The sequence below is a fragment of the Syngnathus floridae genome, chromosome 22, assembly GCF_059516105.1.
Source record: "Syngnathus floridae isolate MCC-2025c chromosome 22, RoL_Sflo_1.0, whole genome shotgun sequence".
Lineage (NCBI taxonomy): Eukaryota > Metazoa > Chordata > Actinopteri > Syngnathiformes > Syngnathidae > Syngnathus > Syngnathus floridae.
Window position 1 is genome coordinate 6052616 of NC_142434.1, and position 16471 is coordinate 6069086.

General features: G+C 41.5%; 2 protein-coding genes and 1 long non-coding RNA gene across 3 annotated transcripts; 2 read left to right on the forward strand and 1 right to left on the reverse strand.

Moving 5' to 3' along the window:
* The first annotated feature begins 254 nt into the window (after positions 1–254).
* Positions 255–4472, forward strand: LOC148379452 (uncharacterized). Its single transcript, XR_015855384.1, has 2 exons — positions 255–434; positions 3900–4472. It is a non-coding gene; the product is annotated as an uncharacterized LOC148379452 (long non-coding RNA).
* Positions 4473–5231: 759 nt separating this feature from the next.
* Positions 5232–12569, reverse strand: st8sia1 (ST8 alpha-N-acetyl-neuraminide alpha-2,8-sialyltransferase 1). The gene is made up of 5 exons (XM_088367554.1): positions 11949–12569; positions 10217–10361; positions 8339–8448; positions 7772–7864; positions 5232–7483 (listed from the first exon to the last, which is right to left on the reverse strand). Exons 1-5 carry the CDS (start codon positions 12128–12130, stop codon positions 7021–7023), a joined length of 993 nt encoding a protein of 330 aa, XP_088223680.1. The 5' UTR covers positions 12131–12569; the 3' UTR covers positions 5232–7020.
* A 691-nt stretch (positions 12570–13260) lies between these two features.
* Positions 13261–15976, forward strand: LOC148379454 (troponin I, slow skeletal muscle-like). The gene is made up of 7 exons (XM_088366598.1): positions 13261–13662; positions 13946–13984; positions 14907–14948; positions 15013–15144; positions 15203–15292; positions 15490–15672; positions 15742–15976. Exons 1-7 carry the CDS (start codon positions 13429–13431, stop codon positions 15841–15843), a joined length of 822 nt encoding a protein of 273 aa, XP_088222724.1. The 5' UTR covers positions 13261–13428; the 3' UTR covers positions 15844–15976.
* The last annotated feature ends 495 nt before the right edge of the window (positions 15977–16471 follow it).

Here is a 16471-nt window from a genome sequence, read left to right on the forward strand (position 1 = left end):
GACAGTGCAGGTTTCTTCGGCACAGGAACGATGGTGGCAGCGTTGAAACACGAAGGGGCGATGGCCTGCTGCAGGGAAACGTTAAAGATGGCCGTGAAGACACCCGACAGCTCGCCAGCGCAGTCCTTCAGCGCACGACCCGGGATGTTGTCAGGGCCCGCCGCCTAACGGGCGTCAATAGCGGCAAGCGCCCTCCTCACTCCGTCGGCAGAGAGGCACAGGGGCTGCTCATGTGGGGGGGGGGGGGGGGGGGGGGGGGGGGGAGTGGTCTTCAGCGGGCAAGTGCTGTTCTGGGCGTCGAAGCGAGCAAAGAAGCGGTTAAGATCGTTCAGCAGACGGACGTCGCCCTCACAGCTCCGCGGCGCGGGCTTGTAGTCCGTGATGGTCTGAATGCCCTGCCAAAGGCTCCGTGCGTCCCAAGTTCATGATTAGAGGTAAAGTCATGCTAAAAGACCAAATGGAGTGGACAACTCAATTCCTCTTAGCTTATCAGTGTGATGCTATTATTAGTTACGCTTTGCAGATGATAAAGAATAGATGACTAAATACTGTTATATTGTGGGTATGTGTGCATCATTTGAATTGAATCTCTTACTTAAAGCAACATTCAATGCTATTTAGCATTAAGCTAGCAGACTGAAAGTCTACACTATGTGTTTGTTTTAAATGCACAAAGTGTATTTCTCTTTCTGTTATGCCCAGTTTAATTGCAAACCCAAACTGGGAGTGTCCATAGAGCAGCTGCCAGCATCTTTTTGGGTGGTAGTAGAAATGCTAGCGCCAATGTGCTACGTTAGCAAAAGTAGCATCCTGTAAAAAGGCCCACGAGACATTCAAGTGCGCCCGTTTTCCCCAACGTCATCTGATTACCTTCCACCCCATGCCCCCCCCCCCCTGGGCCTATTATTACTCTATGCCAGGGGTCCCCAAACTTTTTCCTGTCAGGGCCACATAAGTTTTCCCTTCTCTGATGGGGGGCCGGTGTCAGTTTGTAACAGAAAAAGTGTGACGATCGGGGGGGGGGCTTAAAAAATGTATTCTTTTCCAGAAAGCCACACATAACCAAATAACCCTTTCCAGGTTCTTTACAGAAAAAAAGTCAGGAAATAAATAATAACACTATCAATGAAATAAATAATAACTAAATAACCCTCTCTGAGTTCTTCACAGAAAAAAACAGGAAATAAATAACACTATTTATGAAATAAATAATAACTAAATAACTCTCTCTGGGTTCTTCATAGAAAAAAAAAGCCATGGAACATTAACTTTCTGTTGTGCCATGCACAATCTTAAAGTTAAAGTCCCAAGTTAAAGTCCCAATGATCATCGCCACACACACATCTGGGTGTGGTGAAATTTGTCCTCTGCATTTAACCCATCCCCATGTGATTTTGATCCATCCCCTGGGGGAGAGGGGAGCAGTGAGCAGCAGCGGTGCCGCGCTCGGGAATCATTTGGTGATCTAAACCCCCAATTCCAACCCTTAATGCTGAGTGCCAAGCAGGGAGGCAATGGGTCCCATTTTTATAGTCCTTCCAGTCTCAGGGTGGACACTCTAGGCCACTGAGCCGGTGTTCAAACCCCATTAACAGATAAAAGTTCAGCTCAGTTGTCAGAGCAGAATCTCTGACACATATGAGCAGTCTCTTAAAGTTCTTGTGTTCCTTCCTTATAATTCTTTTGTAGGTTCCAGTAGGCTTGTATACACCGCTGTTTGCAGCTCTCTCTCATCAACTTCCCTGTGAAAACCACAAAGGAAGCAGGTTGAAAAACTGAACTAAGTGATACAGCACCGACACAGCACAATACATTTCACTACCAGTATGGTTGTAAAGATGGATTTTATCCCAGTAGATTTTATCATGATTATATTTGTTTTTTTTCTGGAGGCCAAATAGGAAAAAAAATCAGCGTCTCTGGTATTGTTCAGAGGACCGGGCCAAATGTGCTGGCGGGCCGTATCCGGCCCGCGGGCCGTAGTTTGGTGACCAATGCTCTATGCCCACCCCCTACACCTTCCTAGTGCAGGGGGTGAAGACTCACAGGAGAAAGATTAACACACAAAGGAATGTTTTTAGAAGTCAATCTTCTTATTACATTTAAAATTAACCACTCGACACTAAGACACATACTCTCATATGAAATAAGTCATTTTTTTCCACTGGAGCAAAAATACAGAGGAAGGCTTGTATCTGAGTGACTGTGCCATTTCCCCCTCCTCCCCCTTCCAACAAATTCATAATTTACCACACAGCCAACAGTAGGAGGAGAAATAGAAGGCTTGAGGGGCCACCGGAATGCCTCTTGGGTGCTTTCCAAAAAAGGATCTTAGCATGGATAGATGACCCGAGCAGGTTCGTTAAAAAGGCACAAACCTTGATCATAGTTTCAGACATCCTTTGTTAAAAATATCAATAATTTTGTGTTTGTCCCAGATGGGATGAAGGAGTCAAGCGTGTTCTGAGAGGAAATGGGAGGGGGGGACAGCAAGTCCTCCAGTTCTTTTAGAGGAGGAAAATTAGATTCCCACTTCTATTCCAGACTCGGCAAAATCTGTTTTGACACTCTGTAATGCCATCTGGCTCGAAAGGTGAACAGGATCCTTGCATGTAAACACGATAAGGAAGGGTCGCATGTTACATTTGACCTGTCTGACTCGGTGCTAATTGATGCATGAGCACAGTCATGAGTTACGCAGGCTAAGAATTAGAATATAAAGAGCCATGAGAGCCTGAAAATTGTCCCAGTAGTAGCTCTTGGATTTAAAAAAAAAAAAAAAAAACAGCCTCTGAAACTGGTTTCCATCAGCAATGTGAATTTAGTATGTCTCTGATGAGATGACCCACAAAATTCTTTTAAAAAATAGGCCTCAAAACACATAGGCTGCCATTTTTTGGGGGGGAAAATTCAGCCCCACTAGCCGATTTCTGTTATCAACATAAATTTTTGTAGATTTATCACGAGTAGACCCACACATTTTTTTGGTGTGTAAGAGTCTAAGAAGCCAAACCTGACTGCCATTTTGTTTTTAAGCTTTTATTTTAGGGCCATCTCTGAAGGTCCTTTAAAGACAAACGTGTTCTAAATAAAATTGGAACTTTATACATCAGTGAACAAAACCAAATTGCAAAATGATTAAAGTTTTTATCATTTTGTGTGGGCTGAGCTTGATAAGGAAGTTTGACGACTTGCCATCCTTAGTTCTCTCTGCCTTCATCATTAGGTCGGTAAAGTGTGTGTGTGTGTGTGTGTGTGTGCGTGTGTGTGCGTGCGTGTGTGTGAATGCGTGCATACCAGTTCTTCAAGATATTTATAGAGCTCATTAAACATTAAACCTGTTAGACTCAGGGTCAAAATGGGCGTTGTTGCATAATACACACACATACACGTTCACGCAGGTAGTAGATTTCTGCCAATTTAAAATCCCAGAACCGATTGTGCAATTCTAGTCTGAGTCAGCTCTACGGATGTTTCTTTTGGTTTTGATATTTGCTGAATCCGAAGCTTCCTGCTGCACACTGTCTCATTCACAAACACAAAATCTGCATAATTCATCTGCTTGTTCTATCCCACAATGTATCCTACTGCAAGGATGGAACATTAATATTATTAATATTATTACTATGATTAATATCATTAACATTATTAATATTATTCATAATATTGTTAATATTATTATTATTGTCCAGTCCACTGACGGACCTAAAAGCGGTTGCTTGGGGGCACTGAAGTGTTTGGACTTCCCAGGTGCCAGGCCATATTATTGACTTTTTGGTATTTTCCAATTTTTCTGGGTATTTATTTCCCACTCTTAGGGACCACATAAAGAGCTTCATCAGCATTTTTGGAGGAATTTTTGGAGCTTGTAAAAAATAAAATAAAATTTTGTTTTGCAGACCCCCTGAGATATCCATGCACCATATATAAAAAAAAAAACTTGTTGCCAGGCAGAATTTGAGGATCTACCACACGCAGCAGTGAAACGAAAGGGACACCAGACAAGAGGAATTCCGCACGTACTGGGTTGGTACATGCAGAAATGACATCATCCGATATCTCCCCCGATGTCAAACGTCATGTGACAAGGTCCCGTCGACGTCAACGCCCTCACAGCATCTTATCACATGAAGTGATGCATCAATTGGAGCTATTGGCTGACTGAGTGACGTCTTTTTGGGGCAATGCCCTTGGGCGTGGTGCCATTTACTCCCCCCCCCCCCCCCCCCCCCCCAACAAGCCGCCGCACTGCAGAAGAAACTTGAACTGTGCCGAGATTTAATCAAGACCACACCAGTCAAACTAAAACAGCACGTTTACTCATAAGATGAGTTTCCGTGAAACCACAAAGCACTTTGCTGATTTCCTGTTATGTGCTACATACAGCTTCATTCCATTGGGAGGCATAATTAAGAGTGTATTGATTGTAGTGTGGCTTTTTAATTAAAGCGCAGGGCTGTAAACAACCTCTATTATTGTGTCCTATTAATGTTGAGTCTTCTTTATTTTGATTCTATTTTTATGGTTGAAGCCTAAGCAAAAGGTCAAAAGCTTATACATTTGCAAGGCACTGTAATTCTGCATGCATTATTGAGTGATGGCACATCAGCATCTCAGTTCAGAGGGTGCGGGTTCGATTCCAACCAGTACAAGATGCACCTTGCCTACCACCATAAGACTGCTACAAATACATAATTTGTCATAATTTTGTTTGTCATAATTAGCAGGAAATCTTAAAATTTATTCATTGACTGTTCTTTCAGTTTGCTGTCTTAAGTGAGTTTCCTGAAGCAGCAGGCAGGAAACTTCAGTAAAACCTCAGAGCATCGGGGAAACGAGCACTGTTTTGCAGAGCGGTTCATGAACGACTTCATAAGGAACCGTTTTCAGCATTTTGGTTTTATTTGAATTTACAAATATCAAATTCTTATATCAAATGATTTAGATAGAGGACTTCCGTGCAAGGTTTTATATGTTTGTGCTTCCCTGATTTTGCATGAACTACCAATGCCCTTGCAGGAAACCCCGCTAGCTAATTTACCTAGCTAGCTAGCTAGCAAATTTACCTAGCTAGCTAGCTAGTTTATATAGCTACACACACGTATTATACTTTCTAAATAATTAATGGAATTTGACCATTAACTGGTTGAATTTCTTTTCCCCATGCGGACGCGTGTATGCTAGATAACGAGAGAGGTCATGAGACAAGAAGCAGCAGTCAGTGGCGGACATCAGCTACAAAATGAAGCTTTAATCTAAATCTGAAGCGGCAAATAACATCACAATGTGCTTCAATTCCCAACAGTCCGCAGCCTCTAAGTAACAAATAGGATGGAATGGACACATATTAAAAAAAACAAAAAAAAAAACAGTTTCATTAACCACCACAGCAAAGTCACATGAGTGTCATTCACGAGCACACACCTTTACACCTTTACATTTTGTTCAATTCAATAAATTAACAGAGATCATGTCATCAGGCTGATCAATGGCACCCATAAATGGAATGATCCATTCACATTGAATTAAAAAAAGGCACTCAACCTTCATCTTGACCAAAATAATAATGAACATATGAGAAATGGCACATTCTTGCACAAAACAAACAAATCAGCAGATTTATCAAGCGCACTCTTCTGTCCACAAGCCGCTCTGAAACCGTTATTTGGCCTTTGTGCACGTGCACAAAATCACATTTGTAAAAAAAAAAAAAAGCATCAATTGAACATGAAATAGCAACAGCGCTACTTACAGAAAAGAAACTTTGTGCTTGTCGCAAAAAAGTCATTGTGAGCGTGGAACTGATGCTTCCTCGAGGATCCTGAGCAAAAACAACAGCAAGTTTTTCTCCTTTTTTGGCAAATGGGCCCAAAAAGCCAAGTAATATGGCATCTAGACAAAAACAAACAAAAAATGCAGGGAGAATCCATCAATTCAACCACTTGTGGGGTGGTGGGTCAGCTGTGGCCTATTCTAGCTGACTTTTGGACTGGAATTGCCAACCAATCATAGGCCGCATAGAGACAAACAAGCACACTCATTCACACCTAAACAGACAATTTCAAGTCTTCAATGGACCTAACATGCACATTTTTGGAATGTGGGAGCGAAAAACCCCACGCAAGCACCAGGGAGAAGAAGGGATTCGACCTCAGAACCTCAAAACTGTGAGGCAGACACACGAATCAATTTTACACCACTGTGGAAAGCCGTTTGGGCATTTATTTGATATCCTACTAGTGCAATAAATGGTCCATGTATGAGTATGTTGTCCTTACTAGTGAAAAGATTAAAAACAATTTTAAAAATTCAGAACAACGTAATATTAATGTCCAATCTACAAGTCCGCAAATGTCATGGAAAAAATAAGAATCTGCCGATACTAATATTCGGCAGGATAAAATTCCGACAACTGATTAATTGATTGATAAACTAAAAACAATTATAATGAATGGTTTAACTTATTTTTTTTGATTGCTTAATATTAAACATTATCCACAAGCAAAAAATGTCCTTTCGTTTTTAACTTCACGAGAGAGAAAAATCGGCGAAAATCCGCTGGGGTTTTTTTGCCTCCGAGAGGGAATGTTTTAATGTCCTTAGTTTTTTTTGTGTGTTGGAATAGTTTAATGTGCAAAAAAATAAGAATTGAAAGAGATGATGTGGATTGATAAAATCTGCCGGGCGATTAATCGGTTGGGCCCAAGTCTTAGTCATCAAAACAAAGCACATAGTACATGGGGCAATTCAATGCACTAGTTAGTGTTGAAAAGATGCTCAAAGGTCTTTCCAAAGGCCATCGTGCTGCCAAGCAGGAAAAATCTTTCCACCCATCCTCCTCACGTCAATAGTCATCCGGGGAATTCACAATTTCCGGAGCGCCTCCCCCCTAACTTCTGCTGGACAACTGGGAGTTCTTTAACAGCCGCATCGGCCCCATTTGTCAAGTAGTAACAACACCCCCGTCCTCGCCGGTCCCGAGAAGGCGGCATGAATATTTGACGCCGGGACTGCGGCCACCTAACCGCAGTGTCCCAGATTAACACGGAGCGTCCCGCTCTTGTGCAGCTCCCACAGCTGCACGAACTCCTCGGACATAGCGTGGAACCAGCGGTAGGGCTGCATGTCGTCGTAGTAGTGGTGGCTGATGGGCCGCTCGGCCAGGTCCGTGGAGAAGGGCCAGAAACCGTAGACGCTCACTTCGTCGCACAGGCCCAGCGCCAAGGTGACCATGAAGAGACCCGTAGACAGGCGCCGGGCGTGCACACTGCGGGCCTTCCAGAACTGACCCACGTTGCGCAGGAAGGCGGGGTTGGCGAAAAGCATTGTGAGGTCGGATGATGAGTCGGCCAGTGCGTAGGTGGCACGCAGAGATGGGTCGGTGCCGGGACGCATGGAGAAAGCCGGCATGTAGACGAAACTGGTACCATACGCTTTCATGCTGTCCACAAAGGCCTTGCGGGACCACATCAGGTTCTGGAATCTGAGGGGACATTTCATTAGGTACACCTGCACAGTCTACATAACTTCTATTGCGTGATCAATTCTACTTGTAACTAGTTTCGCACATATATTCTTTATCCTCTGCAAAGAAAACAAATTTTACTGCAGTTTACGGAGTCACCTAGTTGTAAAACTCTTATTTGCCTGTTTGTATTAAACTGCTCCCTAGTGGCCACAGCATGCACACTATGTCGCCAAAACTGCTATTTTTTCCTAATCAATAATCCGTCATGACAATTTTTTTTGTTGACGGCAAGCGTGCGCTCACCTCTTCTCAATGATGCTGGGGTTGGCGGTCACCAAGTGCGTTTTGGTGCCCACGTCCTCCACGTATTCCTTGGAGAGTGGCGGGAGGTTACACCTGCAACGCACAGAAAAAAAATATAATGATTGGAATCCATTTCCTTGTGCTGTATGAGATCATCATTTGTATAATTGGCAGTTTAACAAGCGCCACGGCTGGTTTGGGTGAGTCGTGCAAATAACTGTCAAACTTGCACGACTTGTTGGGTCAGGGGTTTCTTTTGTCTTACATTGAAACATCGAAAGTAACAATCTAATCAGCATACATAAAAAGCATGACTTGCCTTGTATATTTCAACCAGGAAAATTAGAAATATATGAGTTAAAATCACTTTTATATAGATCCACCAATATCTATCCACCAAATTGTAATGAGGTTGGTTTAATTGGGACAGGGCAAAGTTTTGCATAGCTATGCAAAGTAACCACCATGATGCTACGTTCATTCAAATTAGCGCAGCAGTGAGTCAAACCGGAGTTTCTCCAAAGCCAAGTTGGAACGGCTCGGGAGACAGATGTCGGTGGACGTCACCTCATGACAAAGTCGGCCTGGTCAATGTCGCGGCCGCATTGGCTGTGCCGGAGGATGCCGCCATTGCCCACCACTGCGCACTTCTTGAGGGGGAGTGGGAGGGGGTTGGCCTGCATGAATGTAAAAAACAAAAAAATATGATATAATATCTGTATTTGTCCTTTATTGAATTGTAAATTACTCAGTGCTAAAATAAATAAAGCAGGAATGATTCAGCTCGTCATCTCATTGCAATGTACCGTGCAGAAAATCCCTCCGGAAACATGTCTGGCTTCTAATAACACTCACAAGTGCACACTCCTCATCTGGTTTCACTCACAAAAAAATATGTTATAAAAAGATTGGAGACAGGGGATCTGTTGTTGGAAAATTACCAGATGTGAGATTTTTTTTATTTTTATTGAAGACTGATTTTTGTCATTTAATTTACATTGACATGTGAAAAAGAGGACAGCACTCCTTTATAGCTTAGCATCTTAGCATAAGGCTAACAAATCAAAGAATTAAATCTGCTCTATTGCTTTTTTTTTTATTTTTAAAGGTACTGAAAGTCTTTCTCCTCTGGGCAAGGAAAGCCTCAGTCACAAATGTACTACCTGAAACATGTACTGCATATTCTCTGTGTGACCAAACGACTGTAGTCTCAATGTCTACTTTCCTTAGCTAATGCCCAAATACAATAAAGGAGCTTAGCATGAAAGCTCGTCTGTGCTGCCAGCATTAAATCGCGGCTCTTTTGAGAGAGGGGCGACAGTGTGAGTGTGCATCCAATGTAGCTAAACAGGCCTGTAAATTAGGCGCTAAAAATAGACGCACGTCGGAGAGTCACGCGGTAAACGCACAGAATCATGTAACGAAGAACCAGGAGTTATGCAAATGAGGCATTTATTGCTCCGTGAAATGTGATATTCCTCATAGCGCTCACTACAGAGAGACTCGTGATTTTTTAAAAATGATTCTTATATGGTGGGAAGCTGCAATTGTTTGTAATTGACACTCCAAAACAACAGGGGGCAGTGTGTTTTGAGGGAAACACGCAGGAAGTTCTAATTTATTCGGCCACATTCCAAACTGAACACATAGTACATTCCATTCAAGTTTTTGTGGTGACACCCAGTAGTCACAATCTGAATTGAGTAGCTTCGCAGCTAACCTAAATTTATGAGCACCGGCGATAGCTGTCAGTTATGCTAATAAAGTGATTTAATGCTAATAAATTGAATTAGAATACTAACACCATGACCACCAAGTAAATAAATAAATAATTTGCATAGCCTTTGCAATGGGAAAGGTGAAGTGCTGAACATTTTTATGGAAAATAATTCCATTAGAACTCAAAATACTGCAATTTCATTGTACAATTTGCCACTAAAAGCCTTTCAATGAGCCCCCGGCCTCACCTCTCGAAGGTTTAGCACAGCCGTTCTGCTTCTATTATGTCTATTTCTATTCACCTCCCCCTTCATGAATGAGCATGCACAGCTCGCGTCTGCAAATTAGGGTCAAATATTCATCACACCGCTCCATCCCCCCCCCCCCTTCCCCTCAAGCCGGATATTAATGCGGCGCTCTGAGGCCTCGGTGATCGTCTGAATTATTAGAGCGAGCCCAAAATACATTCAAAACAAGAGAGCCCAATTTGTTTTTGAAAAAAATAAATATACACACTCAATAGGCCCTTTTTTTCCCATTGTGTACTTTATGCAAAGACATAAGCGGGTAAGTGGAGGGAATCTCATCTCATATTATTGACCGCAACCAACTCTCCCCCCCCTCCCCTATCCACCCCCATGATCCATATCATAAAACCCACAGTAGCGTCATATTGCGCTGAGTGCACGGAAAACAAAAACAGGCCCTTGCTTCTTCTTTGCTCACCTGCACAAACAGCGAGTGGGTCTCGTTGTTGACCGTGTGCGAGTGGTAAAACTCGCCGTCATACCACAGCACCTTGCCCACCGGTGCGTTCTCCTTGGTCAGCGCAAATAGACGCTGCGGGTCGCAGCAGTCACTCAGCAGCTTCCTGGGAGGGGCATATTAAAACGGGCTCACTTGAGTGGACAGACCTCAAAATGAAATGTTTGTCATGTTAAAGAATTTCTGCAGGTATTAGCAAATTTAATCAAATACAATAATATAGTTTTTCAAAAATTTAACACTATTGTTAATTAGCATATAAGTGGGCAAGTATGTTAACCAAACACAAATATGGTTGCTTATGTAAAGTTAAAAAGAAGGCTACACCTGCTACAAGATGGCATGAGCATCTCATGTTGATGAAAGGAATTGTACATTTTTCTTTTCAAATTAAGAATAAATTAATTGGAAAATGAAGGAATAATTATAATTCTAACTTTAATGACTTTTAAAGCTTTTAACTGAAAAAAATGGAAAATGATTTAAAATAACTTTTCATCATTGTTTTTCCCCCATTCAATTGCCCTCATAGTTTTTTTTTTATAGTATCAGGCAATTATTTGATTAAGCTCTTTGGAGAACACTTTTTATATCCACTGTGGCTTCTTTTCACCTGCTTTGTAAAGATTTATGGACTGTCATCAACTTTAACAGAAATTAATAAACAAGTTAAATCTACCTACTAGAGTCTTTCTTGATTGTGTGAATAATTTTGGCAATTGGTGCCCGTTTTTGGGCTTCAGCCACCTCCCTCAAAAATGTCTGCGTGCGTGCCACCTTTTTTCACATACCAAAAAGGGGATTGACACATAATTGGTTGATCGTTGGGGCTTGATTGAATTTTTTTATTTTTTTTTACGTAACCAGTACATAAGTATAAGCAGTACTGCAAAAAATAAAAAATTCCACCAGATTTTATCCATCATGATAAATTTTTGTAGTTTTTGGTACAAAAAGTAATCGACTATAATTAGTACAAAAGTGAAATATCCTGGTGGTGAATTGAAGTTTTTTTCGCCTATCTACTTAAGCATAAGAATTTACTGGAATTTTGTCAAAAATGGAAGTAATTCACTCTAACTAGTGCAGTGGATGAATTTCAGGCTAATAAATTTTGTTTTATGCAAATTAAGATTGCCTGCTCTTGAGTTAAGCCTCTTATAAAATGTCAAAAACTAAAGCGCTTCACTACAATGAGTCGACTGCACATATAAGTATCTTGAAGGATAGTTAAAGTTTCTGGAATGAAAACTAATATCTTCTGCTCTTGAGTTAGCCTCATTTGATGAGAATTTTGTAGGATTTGATACAAAACTGTACTATAATTGGAATGTATTTTGTGGTAACTGAGGGTTTTGGGGTGCAAAATAACACTGTCATGTAATGCCTGTTATCGTACGAATTTTGTAGGATTACATACACAAAAAGCACAATTTTGTTAAAATTATATTTCGGGGTGGAAACTGATGATGTGTTCCAATTCCCAATCCCCCACCCCCCCACCAGCACACACCTTTTTCTTTTTCTTTTTTGCCATGCTGGAGACATGATTGGCTAATCTGTCGTGATAGGCATCTTTTGGAACGGGATTGTATTGGTGTGTGAAAATCACTGTGATGATTCAGGTGATGAGATTTATTGACACAATAGGTGTTAAAGTAAACACAGAAGGAACGTGTGTGTGCGTGTGTACCTGTAATGGTCGATGCCAGTCTGGTTCCTCTTCCACGGGTGGTCCTGCTGCCTCAGCACCTCTTCCACGATGTCCTTGTCCCGGGGCATCCGATACACGGGGAACACGTAGTACCAGCCTAGCACCAGCAAGCACACCGCGGCCCACGCCGACAGTTTGGCCCGGTAGCACCGCATCAACATCTTCCCCGCTTCGTACGTCTCACACGCCAAATGTCAGACGCCTTATAAGAGCCGAGTGCTGAAGCGGAGCCTCCGTCTCATGCCGCACACACGCAAGGCGGAGTGTGACTGTCAGGGCGGCCGGATCGGAACGGGTGCTATGAAGCTTGCCCTGCCGAACCGGTTTTGAGGGACTGCCGTTCCGCTCAAACAGCGAAGCGCGAAAACCAATTGCGGGATTCGTCTGCACCGTTGCAGATGAGCCTGTGCAGCCGTCTCCCTCGGCGGGTGTCCCGCCAAATCCACGCCCGCCAAGGAGGCGCTCCTTCCCGGCGTGGTTGCCTCACTCGTCTCGCGGACTCTTCTGGGGCCTCTGCGGGGATACTGGACCGAACCTCCCCCAGAGTGCAGACCCCCTCTTTTTTGTCCTCCTGTTGACGCCCCCTCCCCCGAAACAAAGCCGTTCTCTATGAAGGGGTACCGAAAAACGGAAAGGAAACCTTCAGAGTAAAAAATATTGATATCGTTTTTTTCGTCAACGTCTCTCTTTTTGTTTCTTTTCACAGCAGTTTTATCTTCACGCTAGTAGCAGTGCGAGTGACGTTTTAAAAATAATTTTAATTTTAATATAATTATATTAACATCAACTCAATTTTGCTCACAGAGAACTTTAAAACCATTGTTACATGCATGTAGTTGTAGACGTTTTGCCGTGCAATCGTTCTACTATAGTTATGCGTTGTGGAGAAATTGAACAATTAATACGATGACTCACGGTGTAATGTGAAGGAGCTGTAGTTTACTTCCGTTTGTGACATACACGAACTTGACGGACTCCTCGGCAGATTTTAATTCATAGCTCTGCCGCTATCTGGTGGCCAGTTTGAGCACTGACACCTCCGCAGCTTTGAAGCGTTCTGAACGTCCATTCATTCCAAGCAATCTGTTGTACGAGTTACATTTTCAATTTATCTGTTTAAAAACAAAACACCAAATAGCATGTTTTACTGATTTCACATATTTGTCCGTTTTGAAGTCAATTCGTAGCCCTTAAAACAAGCGTGGTATGAAAACAATAGCCCACAATGAGAAGAAGGTTGTGACATCATCTCTTTTTGTGTGTTTGTGTGTGCGGAGTTGGGTTGCATCAGGAATAGCGCGTCCACCTGCTGAGGATCACTGAAGAGCAATGACAGAACACTCAGGATGGATGGACTGACAAACGGACAGATAGATAGATCATCCTCCTTGTATTTGCTGATCACCCCCTTTTTATTTCAGCCTCATTTGCATAAACAAGAAGCAAAAATGTGTCAACAATGTTTGTTGCAGTAACCGAGGCTCATCATGACTTATTCTTCCGCTTTCTTCCCCCCTGCGACGGCGATGTCAGAGTAGGTCATATATCAGGCCTGGGGCCGTGCCAGCATTCTTGGTGGACCAGACTTTATCTCGCCTGTTCGCTGGCTCATATAAAGGGGCCCATTGTCCGAAGGGGTCCATTGTTGCAGACCCTTCAACTCCGAGAGCACTACTCAGACACTCCAGGAAAGGTAATGACATATATTTATAAATATGTGTGACTGAAACTAATTTTTAAAAACATATCTTTATAAATATATGTGACTGATGCTATACGTAAAAGATGTCCACTCTTTTTTTTTATTAAAAAAATGGAAGGAAACGGCGCTATTGTTAACTTCTTTATGAAACATGCACGATTTAAAACCAATTTAATATTTTTAATCTCCCTTCAGTCCCTCATTTGTTCACCACTCCACTTTAGAGTCAAACTAAGTGTGGTTGCTTCATACTTAATCATATTTTTTTTTGCAGATGCAGAGCAGAACAGCGATCAACGCCAAGTGGGATAAGGTGAGTGAGGATTCACACACCGCTAATCCTTCGTGTTAAGAAAAAAGGGGGTCACGCCGTCCTTGTTACGAACATACGCCTAAATAACCGGCTTGAGCTAATCTGCCCCCCGTTGTTATCAGCATCCACGTGAGCTATTAATATAACTTTTATCTTTTCACATGCCACTCGACTGGCGGTTTACCCATATATGACATGCACTGCTGTCGGAGGTTAGGGAGAAGTAAAAGTAACAGCAAGTAATTCAAGGTTGACAAGTGTTACATTTGGTCTATGCTATCAAAATTTTGAGGGGAAAAAACTGTAACATTTAAGTTTTTTTTTGTTTGTTTACATGCATGTCCATCAGAAGGCTACGAATGTGACCATTCTACTGTCCCATTTTTGACATAAAATAGCTTTTGTATGAATTTAATTTATTGTAATTATTAAGATTATTCTGTATTTATTCTTGACAGGATTGTGTGTATTTTTTAGCTAAACGTGAACCATGAAGTCAGCCCAAATTATTTGGATTTGTTATTTTTTAGTTATTGACTTTATTTCCAACATTTAATTTAAATATTTACTTCAAGATTTTATCTTTTTCCAAACTGAAAGAAACTACAAAAATAACCATCTTTTCATTTTTTTGTCAGTTTATTTGTGTATTTTTTACTTGTTAAATTACTTTTTATGAGCATTTTTGCAATGCTGCTTTAATATCATTCATTTGATGGTTTTTAATATTTGCATATTTAGTAATCATTCATTTAAATAATTAATAATTATTATTATACAAATTACATTTCGTTCATACATCAAATTAATTAAAAAATATATTTTCTGTTACTATTTATTTCTTGTGTATATTGGTTTCTGTATTTTATTAAATTTTTGTATAAAAATAAAATTACACTGACAAAATATATTTTTGCTGCAGCCGAAGTCAAAGATCACGGCTTCCCGCAAGCTCTCCTTAAAGGTGAGTCACTCACCATAGACAGCATCAGGATTTTTTGATTGACATGCCCCTTTCGTCCAATCAGATGCTCCTCCTGACGAGAGCCTGCGAGGATCTGGAGAACGAGAGGCAGGAACGAGAAGAGGAGAAAGTGCGCTACCTGGAGGAGAAGCTGCCTCCTCTGCAACTGTCTGGGTTGTCGCTGGACGAGCTGCAGGTTTGTCAGATGAGACCGTAATTTCTAGAACCATCTTGAAATACCTTCACCTCCTCAGGAACTGTGCAAGGACCTGCACTCCAAGGTGGATGTGGTGGACGAGGAGAGATACGACTGTGAATACAAAGTCAACAAACACAACACTGACGTGAGATTTTTGCAGTATCTTTCGACATTAAAAATTCCACTTAAGTTTCTGTATTCACATACAATATATGCAATAAAATATAGTATATATTTTTGGGATTGGGGAGTAATCGTAATTTACAATGAACAAAATGGACAAGAGTCATGTTCTACTTTTAAAAAGAAAAATATACTTTTCCTGTCAATAACATCGTGTAGATACGTGAGCTGAAACTGAAGGTGCAGGATCTCGGCGGTAAATTCAAAAAGCCCGCCCTGAGGAAGGTGAGGGTGTCTGCCGACGAGATGATGAGAGCCCTACTGGGATCCAAGCACAAAGGTTCCATGGATCTCCGTGCCAACCTCAAGTCGGTCAAGAAGGAGGATGTCAAACTTGACAAGGTACGACCCCTCGACCCCCCCATGTGCTCTTGCGGCCTTACATCGCGGCTCACTCTCTGCCTCGCCCAGGTGCTCACGAGCGAAGTGGGCGACTGGCGTAAGAACGTGGAGGCCATGTCGGGTATGGAGGGCCGCAAAAAGATGTTCGACACAGGCAGCGCTGCGCAGTGAGGATGATTCCAACGTTGGGGTCCTGATGTGGAAAATGTAGGAATTAGCTTTCATGTTTGACGGTATGTTTTGTATTGTTTATTGGCCGGTTAAAGGGGAGATATATAATTAAATATTTTTTCCTCATTTGAAATGGCATTCATCATGTTTTATATGTACCCTTCTAAGTGGATGACACACATTTACATTTCAAAAATTTTTTTTGTCTTTTTGTCAAAATACCAGAACACCAGCGACGTGTACCGATATGACTTTGTGCTACCATGACAACCACGAGCAGCGCTAAGTGGCAGCCTGTATCATGTTGAATATTTATTTATTTATTTATTTATTTATTTATTTATTTATTTATTTATTTATTTATTTATTTATTTATTCATCTAGCTATCTATTTATTTAATTATTATATTATAATATATAAATAGTGTAAATATGTAAATAATATAATAATAATTATTATATCTTACATCATTGAGGTAAAAAAAATGAGCTGCCTCCTTGACTCAGTGTTACAATACCATAAAAAATTCTGCAGTATAAGGTCACACCTAATTTTCTATTCTGTGAGGCCCCAGACAGATGGTGAACACCTGGGCTTTTTATTTTTAGCCGAATAACCTCTATATCA

What these genes read in the sequence shown, in the direction of transcription:
- st8sia1 (XM_088367554.1), bottom strand. Translation starts at nt 12,130, where the DNA reads ATGTTGATGCGGTGCTACCGGGCCAAACTGTCGGCGTGGGCCGCGGTG. An exon ending in CAGGCCGACTTTGTCATGAG is followed by an intron (nt 7,865 to 8,338) that starts GTGACGTCCACC and finishes TGTGCGTTGCAG; the next exon opens with GTGTAACCTCCCGCCACTCT. An exon ending in CCCAGCATCATTGAGAAGAG is followed by an intron (nt 7,484 to 7,771) that starts GTGAGCGCACGC and finishes ATGTCCCCTCAG; the next exon opens with ATTCCAGAACCTGATGTGGT.
- LOC148379454 (XM_088366598.1), top strand. Translation starts at nt 13,429, where the DNA reads ATGTTTGTTGCAGTAACCGAGGCTCATCATGACTTATTCTTCCGCTTT. An exon ending in TGTCGCTGGACGAGCTGCAG is followed by an intron (nt 15,145 to 15,202) that starts GTTTGTCAGATG and finishes TCACCTCCTCAG; the next exon opens with GAACTGTGCAAGGACCTGCA. An exon ending in TCAACAAACACAACACTGAC is followed by an intron (nt 15,293 to 15,489) that starts GTGAGATTTTTG and finishes AACATCGTGTAG; the next exon opens with ATACGTGAGCTGAAACTGAA.